The sequence below is a fragment of the Symsagittifera roscoffensis genome, chromosome 4 (assembly GCF_963678635.1).
Source record: "Symsagittifera roscoffensis chromosome 4, txSymRosc1.1, whole genome shotgun sequence".
Lineage (NCBI taxonomy): Eukaryota > Metazoa > Xenacoelomorpha > Acoela > Convolutidae > Symsagittifera > Symsagittifera roscoffensis.
The window spans coordinates 77985046-77997428 of NC_087065.1; the positions used below are offsets into that span (position 1 = coordinate 77985046).

Consider the following 12383-nt stretch of genomic DNA (forward strand, 5'->3'; position numbering starts at 1 on the left):
TCGCTAATCCCGGATCCATCAAATAGTCATTTAACCTCCCTAATTACAAAATACATGATTTGGGCTATTTTCCGGTGCTATATCTAAGGGTTTTGGGGCTAAAAACGTATAAGGTCAAATAAAAGTTATCACGGGGTCACCCGGGGTCAAATCTCCCATAATCGGTTTCAGGTCACATTAGGGTCATACCTACCAAGTTTCATCCATATCCGACAAATACTTCCCGAATTATCCCATTTTTAAGGTCCATTATCACTTTTCCTGGAAAAGGTCAATTAGCACCGGAAAGGTCAACTGGGAACTAAGACTTACAGGGATCCTTTTTAATGGGGCGGGTCCTACCACACATAAGTACCCTAAAATCAATATGCCCTCGTGCATTATTTTTCATAATTTGCCCATTAACACCTCCAGGGGGTGATTCTACCAAGTGCTAATAGCCCCTGCCCTTATCACCCAATCGGTCATTATCCTAACATGCGATAGACCATGTCCTTATCTATCATCCCTCAAAATTTCAGCTCCCTAGGGTCATTGGGAGTTGAGAAATAGCCTCCGGAAGTCGGGTGGGGGTTTGTTTGTTTGGGGCATAAATCGGGCCGGGGTGACCTTGGGGTTCCGAAACTTCAAACTTAAGCTTCCTTCGCCTAGGGCTACCACATACATAAAAATGAGCTCAATCGGACCAGTAGCTAAGAATTTCCGGTGGGGCCATTTGCACTTCCGGGAACCGTTATCACTCGGCCCCGGGGGGTCGGGCGGGTCCGGCCCTTTGCATGCCCCGGGCAAATCATCTCTAGTATCACTCCACTAAATTTCATAAAGTTCGCCCCGGTAGCTCCCGAGTTGGGGCAAGTTACTGGGAGCTATTTCATTGCCTATTTTCACTAAGGAGGGGGATTAATTCCATGAACTTAAGCAAATACAAGTTTAATTCAATCTTAACTTAATGACGAATCAGCCTTACGCTCAGGTTACTATAGCATGTAATACAGTAGAATCACCAATTCTACAGTCTTCCCTTCTAGTCTATTATTCTCCCGAATAATGCTAAAAAGTACCTCTTAACAAGGCCTAATGATAAGTTACATAACTCTTCGATTCGCCGTGCTCACTAACACTTAGTCGTTTTCCCTCCCTTTAAAAATTTACCCTTAAAACCTCGCGGACCCAACAATTAGTCCCCGTTAAATAAAAAATGATATAGCACAAAGAGTAATCTAAGAGGGGACGTAACTGAATTAATTTTACTCTTCATGGTACGATCCAACCCTTTCACATTCATAATCATCACTATCAATTGTCTGCACAACAGTTCAGGTGGGATCGCACTCAATGTAACTAAGCACCAACTAATGAGATTAAAAAAAGAGACAGTTTACTATTGTAAGTTTTAACTCACAAACTCGTCGATTCCAAACCGTACAGGTGGTCTCCTTACTCGAGTTGGTCGACCGCCATCATCTGCAGTTCCCATTTCTATCACCGGTTCGGCAGCCATCACCTCGTCAGATGGTCTGTCGTCCGCCTTACAGGGTTGATTCGATGGCTCCTCTTCCCTTCTGGCCTCCAGCTCCGTCGCATCGTATGCCTCAATCGCATCTTCTCCACTCCTCGGCACTTCTCGCATCATTCATGGTGGATCAGCGAAGTGTTCGGGCATCACCCGAATTTGCACATTTGTCCCGGGCGGATTAAATTGTGGCTTGACTGCTCGATCTCTCACAGGCAACAATCTCACTGCGACATCTCGTGGGCCTGGATCATGGCTAAAACCCTCCCCGTTGTTCGCCGACAACAACTCATCTTCATCATACATCGGGTCATCGAAGAAGTTAACCGACCGATAGGGCGTCTGTCACTTGCTGCTTGTAGCTTCATCTGACTGTGCCGTCTCTTTTTTGAATCGCTTCAGCATGTTGAAGTGCAATAACTTGACTTTGCTAGGAGTTGACTCCTTTGCCATCTTGTAGTTCACTTCAGACATTCTCGCCAGTACAACATAAGGTCCTCCCCATGGATCAAAGTGCTTCCTCGACTTGAAATTTTCCTTCGCCCACACCCAGATTTTATCTCCAGCTGCGTATGGTTCTCCTTGAACTTTCTTCCAGTACTGGTCCTTCTGTCGTCGTTGATCCATCCCAACGATTTCTCTGGCACTGCTATGAGCATCTCAGAAGAGCTCATCTAGTTCCTCTGCAAAACCATCCTCGTCAGCACTTCGTCGTGAGGTTTCGCGTAGAACAGTTCAATGGGGTACTGGCATTCCTGGCCATAAATCAGACTGAATGGCGTCGCTCCCGTCGTCCGATGAATAGTCGTGTTGTTTACAAAACTCAAATACGGCAACATTGTATCCCACGTCTTTGGGTTCTCCGCACAGTACTTTGAAATCACCTTCGTCATCTTATCGTTATATCGCCCTGTCAGCTCTCTACCTTCGGGTTTGTATGGCAAAGTCGGAGTTACGTCAATTGCCAGGAGTCGGCACATCTCCTTGATCAGTTTACTGCCAAAGACTTTCCCCTGGTCCGTACGCAAAGCATTGGGAGTTCCAAACTTCAGCACCCTGTGTTCCACAATTAACTAAGCCACGTCTGATGCATCTGTTGATACAAGAGGCACTGCAATCGCATACATTGTGAACATGTCCGTCATCACCAATACATGCTTCGCTCTTGTCCGCGTCACCATCGTCATTGGACCCAATATGTCCACTGCCATCGTACTGAATCTGATCAATTGGGGCCTGAACCGCAGCTCGCTTCCTTTTCCCACTGGCACTCTGTGCTGCTTGTCTTAAGCACCACTGGACTTTCCTTTCGACATCCGTCCTCATCGTCGGCCACCAATATCGTCGTCGTACCTTCGCCAACATCTTCTCGGTTGCAAGCTGTCCCCCTCTGGTCTCCATTGAATCAAACTGTCCGAGGATTTCCTTTCGTCCTGCTGCTGGAACAACCGTCAAAAGTGTCGGCTTCGACCCATCTCTCTGGAACCATTTCTTGTAAAGTATTCCTCAACGAATACTCAACTCATCCCATCTTGACCAGTAGGCCAGTGCCTCAGGTCCGTACTGAATTGCCTGCTCCTTCGGAATAAGTTTCGTTCCCAATGAAGGCATATCGTTCATTTCATCTGCTGTTCCTGTCCAGTAGAATACTTGCGCAATCACTTCGTCTTCTTCCTGCATTGTCGCAATCTCTTCGTTTTTTTGTTCCCATCGAATCGCGTCGCTGTCGACTACTTCGTCGACTACTTGTTTGTAGTATACTTCTGTTCCGCTGCATTTTTTGGAAAAGGTCAAGGCGATTGGTTCCCAAAATCCTGGTTCACTTTTTGTTAACACGGCAGCCAAAAACCTGTGACTACTACCTAATTTTACTCGCAAATTTTTTTCAGGATTTATTGTTATGTTGTGAAGATATTCGCGATCAATTATAGTAACTTTTTAAACGCTACTTCTTCCTAGGTTTCCCCCTCGCGAATTTCAGTTTGATGTTCAATTTCATAGATGGTCTGAATGATTCAGTAGCCATTTGTAAATTTCGAAAAAAAATTGGGAGAGATAATTAAATACTTCCATGAAAGATCATACTTGCTTTAATGTCTTACGAGGTAATAAATTTAGCTCTTCTTCCAATTTTGAGAATTTTGGCATCACTTCAATTAAATCAATCTTGAATCCTAGCCATGGTAGATAATTTTTGAAAATTGCATTTGCTCAGTTTTGCTGCAACGCTTTATTGTGCTCTTCGATCTGCAGAGTCTGTTAAAAATTGCTTTTTATTTCCTGACAAAAATTCCGGCTAGTTCTTTCAAACTTCAAGTTTCAATTTTTCTTCTGGCTTGTTGACTCCAACCACAGTACGGGGAGTCTTGAAATGCCTTTTAACAGTCTGGTTGCAAATCTAGAAAACAACGTGTTCTGTTTACTGATAACAGGAATTTGTCACCTTCCTTATACTAGCTATTGGTGTTTTTATGTTTTTATCAACGTACCAAATAAACTTATTGGCTTCTGGGTGCGTTGGTGACAATTGGCTTCTCCTGGATAGACAACAACTTCGCATTACGGTCTGTGTGATTTAACCTGTCTGTCATTTTCTTGTTCACAAAAGTAGCAGGGCTTCCACATTTAAAAATTGCGCTAAATACTGAATTCTTTGATTCGCTGTTTATTCTCAAAATCTGGGCTCCGCAAATTGCTGCGCTTTGAACTTCTACGCTTTTAATTGAACAATCTTCTAAGGGGATTTCTTCAATTTTGACGACTGAATACTCATGTTTGCTGTAATAGTCGATAAAATATATTGTCTCTCCGTCTTCTTTGTCTGACATGACATTATCCACATCCGTTCTTGCTGAGTGGTAGCAATTTTCAAAGTTTCCTTTTTTCTAGATCGATTGTAATCAGCGTTTCGAGCTGCACACTTGTCCTTACATTCACGTCTGAATTTTTTGCCTCAAAATATGCAAAGTTCCTAATTTCCGATCTGGACATTAAGAGTTTCTGCGGTTCTGATTTCTGGTGGTGCCAAGGGCGGCTCGGTTCACTTTCTTCTGAACATTGCTTTTCGACTGAACTGACATGGAAGGATTTTGCTTCTATTCGAATAAATTTGGCTTGAGTTTTCATTTCCATAAACGTTTTTTTTTCTTGAGGATGTTGGCCGTTGTGCATCTTTTTTCAGGTAACAGAGCTGTTTTTTGTGTTTTCTGCCGTGGCTTTGACTAAAAAAACCACATTTGAAATTTTTTATGAAAGTCATCCCCCCACACGCCATATAAAGTACAAAAGGATAGATTTCGCTACTTGTAACAAATCAATTAATGCAAATAAGCTTCGTTAAACCAATTTGGAACGATTTCTAAGACGGATTAAATCTCGCTTACGAGTTAATAGCGCGAAATATATCGCGCGTTAATTGGCTAAAATGGCAATCTTTAAACCCCAGTAACTTTATGAAAAATGATCACAGGTGAAATATCTTTTCAAAATTGAGCTCAGGACAACAATAGCTTTCGAATGATATTAAAAAAATCCGTCAAAAATAGCTAGATAAAAAGTCGAAATTTGTCTGAAGAAAAAAACCCACCCCAAGCACAAATATTCCGTTACTTTCGTATCGAAAGTTGGAACAATAACGTAACAAAATGATTTTATACTCCAACTTTAATTAAAATGAAGTCATTAAAGTAATCCTAGAAGTGTAGGCTTGAACAAAACAAGATAATGTGATCAATTTGCTTAGATCAAACATAAAAAAAACTGATAATTTCGAAAAAAGAATCATTTTAAAACATCAAGTAAGAAAATGGATGTCATTAAAGCTCTTTGAAATTCTACAACAAACTATTTTTTGAAATTTATTTGATAAGTTTATTCTTATTCAAAAAAGTTATATCAATAGGTAAAATTTTCACTTCGATTTGAAATCTGACAGTAAATTCCGTTTTAAACTTTTTCAATCACTTTTTTGTGACCTTTAGACTTTCAATGTTCGTTGGTTGAAATTGCCTTCCTTTTAACAAAAAAAACTAGACTAAAACACCAATCAAAAATCATGATGAAAAAAAATTTGAGCCTGAACAAATTTAGAAACATCACGATCTTTACGAGAAGACTAGTCAAAAATAGTTTTTGATGAATGAGAACATTCAGCTTTCATGAGATTTTGGTTGATAAGATCAATTTTTAATTGTTAAAAAATGAGTTGTCAAAAGAATTATTAAGCCCAATTAGCTTATTGCCTCAATGCAATATGGAACGATTGTGTAGTGCGCGGTATTTGGCCACTTAAAAATTTCACGTTGCATTTTCAGCATCGAATTTTAAAGCAAGCATTATAGATAGACTCGTGGTCCTTTAATACAGTGAGCAGACTCTTCTGGAAATTGGTCTCTGAACATGAAAACAATCCCGAGTATAAATATTTCTCACTTTCTTAGAAAGACTGAACACTAAAAAAGTATGAAAATTGTATCAAGAATAAACTCATTTTCAAAATTTCTAAAATCAAGAAAATTTTTGTAGTTACAGTTGTGAAACTCTTGAGCAGCTAATTGATGTTTTTCAAAATTTCAAAACTTCATTCGAAAAAGAGTTTGAAAATGTTTTTGGCTTATGTGCAGAAAAAAAAACAGCGAAGAAAGCCGGCTAACTATAAAAAGAGACAAGACTGCTCGTATCAGGGCAAAGCCCTGAAAATTCCGACTGCTTTTTAAGGTCTATGGAGCATTAATAAGATGAAAAATTTCAAAGTAATAAACATAAAAAAAAATTTGAAAAAAAATTTTGAGATTTTTTGTAAAAAGATCGGCTCTTTTTCCTTTCCCCCCCCCACCTCACTCAAACATGAATTTTAAGGTCTAACGAGTGGTTTTACAAGGTTAATTATGGAGACTAAATAAGTTTGTCATGGCCTAATCAGTCTACATGCCAATTTTTATGACAATCGGACAAACTGAACAGTAACTTTAAATATAAAAATTTGTAGGTGGGGGGGGGGTAAGGAAAAAGAGCCAAAACATCCCCCCACACGTCATATTAAGTACAAAGTGATAGGTTCTGCTTCTATTAACAAATCAATTATGGCAAATAAGCTTCTTTCAACCAATTTGGAACGATTTCTAAGACGGATTAAATCTCGCTTACGCGTTAATAGCGCGAAATTTATCGCGCGTTAATTGTCCCAAATTGGCCAAAATGGCAATCTTTAAACCCCCATAACTTTACGAAAAATGATCACAGGTGATATATCTTGTCAAATTCAAGCTCAGGACAACAATAGCTCTCGAATGATATTTTAAAAAATCCGTCAAAAACGGCTAGTTGAAAAGCCGAAATTTTTCTGAAGAAAAAACCCACCCCGAGCACAAATATTCCGTTACTTTCGTATCAAAAGTCGGAACAATAAAGGCATAAGTTAATCAGCTAACTATGGCGCATGATTACAGTTTTTGGAAAATCAAAAAAAAACTTTTCTAAACTTTTTGTGCTTTTAGAACCGTTGGCAATATTTAACTACATTCCCAATTGTCTCAGATTCACATGTGTATAGAAAATTCAAAGTGGGGGGTTAAGATTTTGAACCAGGGAAAATATTTAACATAAATGAAGTTCCATTTTCTCCTGCGCCAAAACGTCTTCTTAATTTTTCTCCATGTCAATTTATTAAGACCAAGGCAAATCTTAATTAAATAAAGTAGTCAGTGAGTTCCGTTTTTGTCTGGATCAAAACTCAATTATTTTAATGAGGTTAGTTTAAAAAATTTTCTTTAATTTTAATTGTTATTCTTTTGTCCCCTTTATTAATTTCAACTATTTTAATTTTTTTAAATTTATTTTTGCTAATAACAATTTTTTGCTTTCACCAAAATTATTATCATTTTTATGAATAGCTGCGTCAACCAGTAACGGGTTTAAGGAGAGGGGGCGGCTTTTTGTACTAGTTGGAGAAACCCAATTTTGGCTGATTGACCCTAAAGTTTTTAAGGCGCTTTTGTTTGTCATCTGTATAAAAATCTTCGTTTTTGGTTTTTCGTTTGCATGCAAGAAAAGCAATAGTGGACCCGCAAAATTGAGTAGTTTGGGTGATCGCAAACCAATTGTGTTGTTTTGATAAATACTTTTTGATTGCTATCCTGACCAGTTTGAAGCAATTAGTTCGTGTGGTGCTTAGATTATTCCGTATTTGTAACATGTTGCTTAAATATTAGTTGTGATTGGCAACAAAAGTTAAGTGTGTCAAGACAGGTGCATTGAGGCTCAGTTGATTGATTGGATGTCCCCCCGATCAGTGGTACATTCTTCAACACAAGCAGATACTACATCTGGAGGACGAGCACAAGCTGGAAAAAGTAAAATTAAAGAAAAAATATCTTCTCACACTTCCCCTTAACCGACTATTACTCCTTTATGTTGATGCAATATTGAAACTTTTTTGGAGATAAAAACTACAGATTTTTCTCGCGTAAATAACTTTAAGTTTTAAAGATGACCTGATTTTGCATCGGGGAGTAGATCAAATTTTCTCCGTTCTTTCGTGTAGTCCTTGTAGATACACGCTGGAACTGAGGCGTCATTTTTCAGCACTTTATTCTCCTCCGAGTAACACTTTTTCACTATCTTCAGAATTCCAGATGAATCTTTTGCTGAAATCATGTTTGATATACTTTCTCAGCGAAAAAAGTTAGTTTTGTAATTGTTACCGATAAGAGTTCTTAGCTAAACAATATCCAATTAATCAATTTGTCTCCTTTATTTGTGCTCAAAACTTTTTCAGTTACTTTCCAAGTTAACAGCGAAAACCAAATGATGACCTTGAACGAGACATCAGAAAATCTCGAGTGATTCCTGACAATTTTCTAAATTTCGACTGAAATTGAAAATCCATTTCATCTATCATTAAAAGCTTTCACTTGTTGATTAATAAGCCATCCGTTAGAACGTTAGGAGTAATATCAATTTTTGTTTAGGAATTGATAATGCTCGAATTCCATTGCACGAACTCAATTGAGCGTTCATGGCATAGGCTAACTGTTGGCAGATTGCATGTTGAGCAGGAGTTTGAAGTGGTCCACCTGCAGCAGAATTGACCTGTAGTTGATGTTCGCACCCTGGGCCAATTTGGACTTGACTGCCCACCTGAGCAAACAAACACAAAACTGTTTTTCAACAAAGTTTTGTTCCAACCTCGTCAATGGAAGTGACTTGATGGAACTTTTACCGTTTTGTTCCAGCCAATTTCTACAGCTTCAAATAAAACACGTGTGGAGTCAAGTGTGGTATCATATTAAAGCCCTAATGATCTTCATTGGGTTTCTAACAAATATTGAAAGGGTTGTCTCAGTGTCGAGAAAAACTTGTCTGATTTTTTTTCTTCATTTTTTGAGACGAAATTAGACGAAAAGTTGATCAAAGGCCCGAACCCTAAAGCTTGCTTCGGCTTCAATTTTGACGTGATTTGAACTATATTTAGACCACCTTTCTGTTAATTTTAGGTCGCCCAAATGGATTTTACTCGCTCTCCTAAAACCCTAAATAGACGCTGTTCTGGCCAAAATTTCTGCGCCGCGGGAAAATTTTTGCAAAAAACAGACCAAAAAGCCGTTTTTGGGCACTCTTTGGAAAATTTTGACAAAAAAATCGCGCTTTTTGGCGCGCGTTCCCCCTCAAAGCTAGTATAAACTGGCGCCAAAGGCGCCTTTAGAAAAATTTTAAGGTCGGTCGGCCGAAAATGGATTTCTTAAAAAGTACCAAAGGGGGGACCCTTTGGGTCGGCAGGGGGTCGAATCTCTGAGGGGGGGGGGGGTCTTCTTTAAATCCGCCCCTTGATCCTTGTTATCAGGGGCGGATTTAGGGGAGGGGGGGCGGGGGGCTGACGCTTTTCCACTCAGTGGAACCTGATCTAAACTACATTTTATGATTGGATAAATTAGATATTTTACCAATGTAAAGTATTTAATATTAACCAATCATGATCCATCTGACTAACAATCCACTTATTTATAAGTGCTGAAATTACTTGTAATTTCAGCACCAGAGAGATTTGAATTTAACTTAGAAATTAGTTGGACTCTCCCGAGAACTTCAGCAGCCGCAATAAACCAGTATACCCTAGATCTATTGAGCCTAGCAGAGACTAGTTAAACAACCTGAGACTAGATAAGTATAAGAGTAAGATTAGGATCGGTATTAGACTAAGAAGTTGCACGAATCTATCCGGCCGAAAATAAGATAGCGTGACGAGCAGACGGTGTACCCTATCCGAAATTACTCTATGAGTTAACCACATCGGTCCTAACTCATCTGGTGCGACCATAAGTCTCGAACAAGACCTTAGTAGCTTAGAATTAACCAATAATAGATTAGAAATTAGACAAAACATTTACAAAATGTTATACGATGATAATTTAATCGAAATGTCTCTACGACTCAATAGATCAGAGCCAATATTCCGAACGATAACAGAACTACCCGGAATTGGAAGAAGACCTCGAACCAGAGACGACATACGACAAAGTAGAAACTTACCATATAGTTATATGATAGTTCGGCAAAAGCCAACACAAACTTTTGTATTTAGAATTTTATTAGCAATGAATTTAGATTTTCATTTGCAAACATAAAATCTTGAAGTCAATCTTCATAATCATTTCAGGCGCTAAACAAAATTATTAATATACAATAACGATTGATAAAAAGATCTCAGATCGTTTTCCTAAATTCTGCAGTAATATACAAAACATGTTTGAAAAATATTTATTGAAAAATCAAAATAAAAATTAGTAGCATGACAATAAACGGTTAGTAATCATAAATCATCCTGTTGTTCCAGCTTCATCACCTAAACATAACAGCATTCATAAACTCACTAATATCATAAAAACACTAAATCTTTTCTTTACACAAATTTAAATCATTTTAAACTTAAATTCACTTAATTTTAAAACCAGATCATCAAGGCTTATCCTTGGATCTTAAATCATTTTCTATTTAATTAAATTTAAAACTTGATCATCAAGGCCTATCCTTGGATCAAAAAGAACAATTTTGTTCTCCCCACCCACTTAGCTAGTGTCTAACGACCTCAAACGTCGATTCACTATCCAACCCTTTCTACAAACCCAGGACTAATAGAAATTTTTGAACAAAACGAATCATTCAAATTAGGATAAACAGTGAAGAACTTCGGTTATTCATCCTTCACTTGATCCCCCCTCTTACCAGACCCAGGATAAATCTTAGACTTAGTAAGTTTAAAATAGTATCTAACGAACTACTCGCGTTCTAATTATACCTGAACCTTGTGGATCGATTTACTATTCTCCAACCCTTGAACACAATCACTACCCTTAAGTAAGATTAAGTAAGTTAACACCTTAGCTTATACTAGCCACGAGAAAGTAAAAAATCATTCTTTGGAATCGATATACTTTTCTCTCCAACCCTGAACAAATAGACCCAGGTTAAGCTAACCAAAAAATCGTAAGGACTAACAGCCTAAGAAAATAAAAATCATTTAACAACCTTTTGCATCCGTCATCCTAAACCTTATGTCATTTAAAAACCTAGGAAATAAACAAACAATCGTTTTACACAATTGTGAGATAGATAACAAAAAATACGACCTTGTAATCACACCTCATACACAAACAGTTGGATATATTAGAACAAAACGACAAACACTAAAAAGAAAAATAATAACCAAACAAAGACAAATAACACGAAAAAGATTTTCCAAAAACCGAAACGCATTTTCAGAATCAGAAACCAGCAGTTTAGACGAACTTTATAAATTAAAAGAATCAATAGATAAAAATTGCCCAATTCACGATCAATTATATTTTTCCGACTCAGAAACAACTTCAAATTCATCAAAAAGAGGAAAAAGAAGAATAAAAAAGCAATATAAACACAAACCAGTACACTTATACAATTGGAATCAACCAATTAGACACATCGATAATTACATATTAACAGTCATCAAACGAAAAAATGAGCTCAACGCACACCCCAGGTGAAGAAAGTCCAGATGATGATGATATCTTCCCCTTCATTGTAGATGCAACCAATGATAGAGGACAGCATATATTTTGCAAGAATTTACTCTTAAATTTGTTTGAACCCGGAATCAGCCCATGTAAAACAGAGTTCCCAGATGTAAAAATCAAAAGACAAATTATCGATCACTATCTGAAAGATATATGTAACTTAACACAACAATACGGAATCTACTCCATAGAATTCAGCTCACCAAACCAGAATCACAGCAAATATGTAATTCAAACAGACGACCTTGATTTAGAATTTTCAAAAGTATTCTCAGAATATATAAAAAGCATACAATATCATAACTCACAAAGAGCAAACTCCATATTCACCAATGAAGTTTTTGCAATAATATATAGTTATATCTCGATATTAGAAAACGAAATCCCAATCCCAAATGTCTCACCGACAGAAACATCTAAACATATAAGAGTACGACATGAAATCACACTACTCTCTAGTTTTCTAAATATAATTCAAGAAAATTTCACTAAAGATGAAGTTTCACCACATACAAAACATGACTTACAAAAAATTTTGGCATGGTTTATAATAGATTATTTCACACATAATATTGATTTAATTTCACAAGCAAGAAAAAATTTTAGACCTCAAAACTCAAACGATGATACTGCCATCACAGAACAGTCAGACTATGTTTGGGACCCCGAATGGTCTCATCCCGCATTCATAAACTTCCCACAATCAATCTCAAGTCAAGCAATAAGTACGATATCTTATGTAAGAGATTATGTAAGAGTAATACCATTAACCATTGATGCAACACCATTAAACTATAATACATTTTTACCTGATATGCAAAATA

The 12383-nt window shown here is 37.5% G+C and overlaps 1 protein-coding gene across 1 annotated transcript in view; it reads right to left on the reverse strand.

Moving 5' to 3' along the window:
* Positions 1-3019: 3019 nt before the first annotated feature.
* Positions 3020-12383, reverse strand: part of LOC134845034 (uncharacterized) — a 28614-nt gene continuing 19250 nt past the window's right edge. Inside the window, exons 2-4 of the mRNA XM_063861864.1 lie at positions 8544-8650; positions 8005-8157; positions 3020-3375 (exon numbers count right to left, since the gene is read on the reverse strand). Coding sequence (XP_063717934.1) covers positions 3020-3375; positions 8005-8157; positions 8544-8650 — 616 coding nt within the window. The remainder of the gene's footprint in view (positions 3376-8004; positions 8158-8543; positions 8651-12383) is intronic.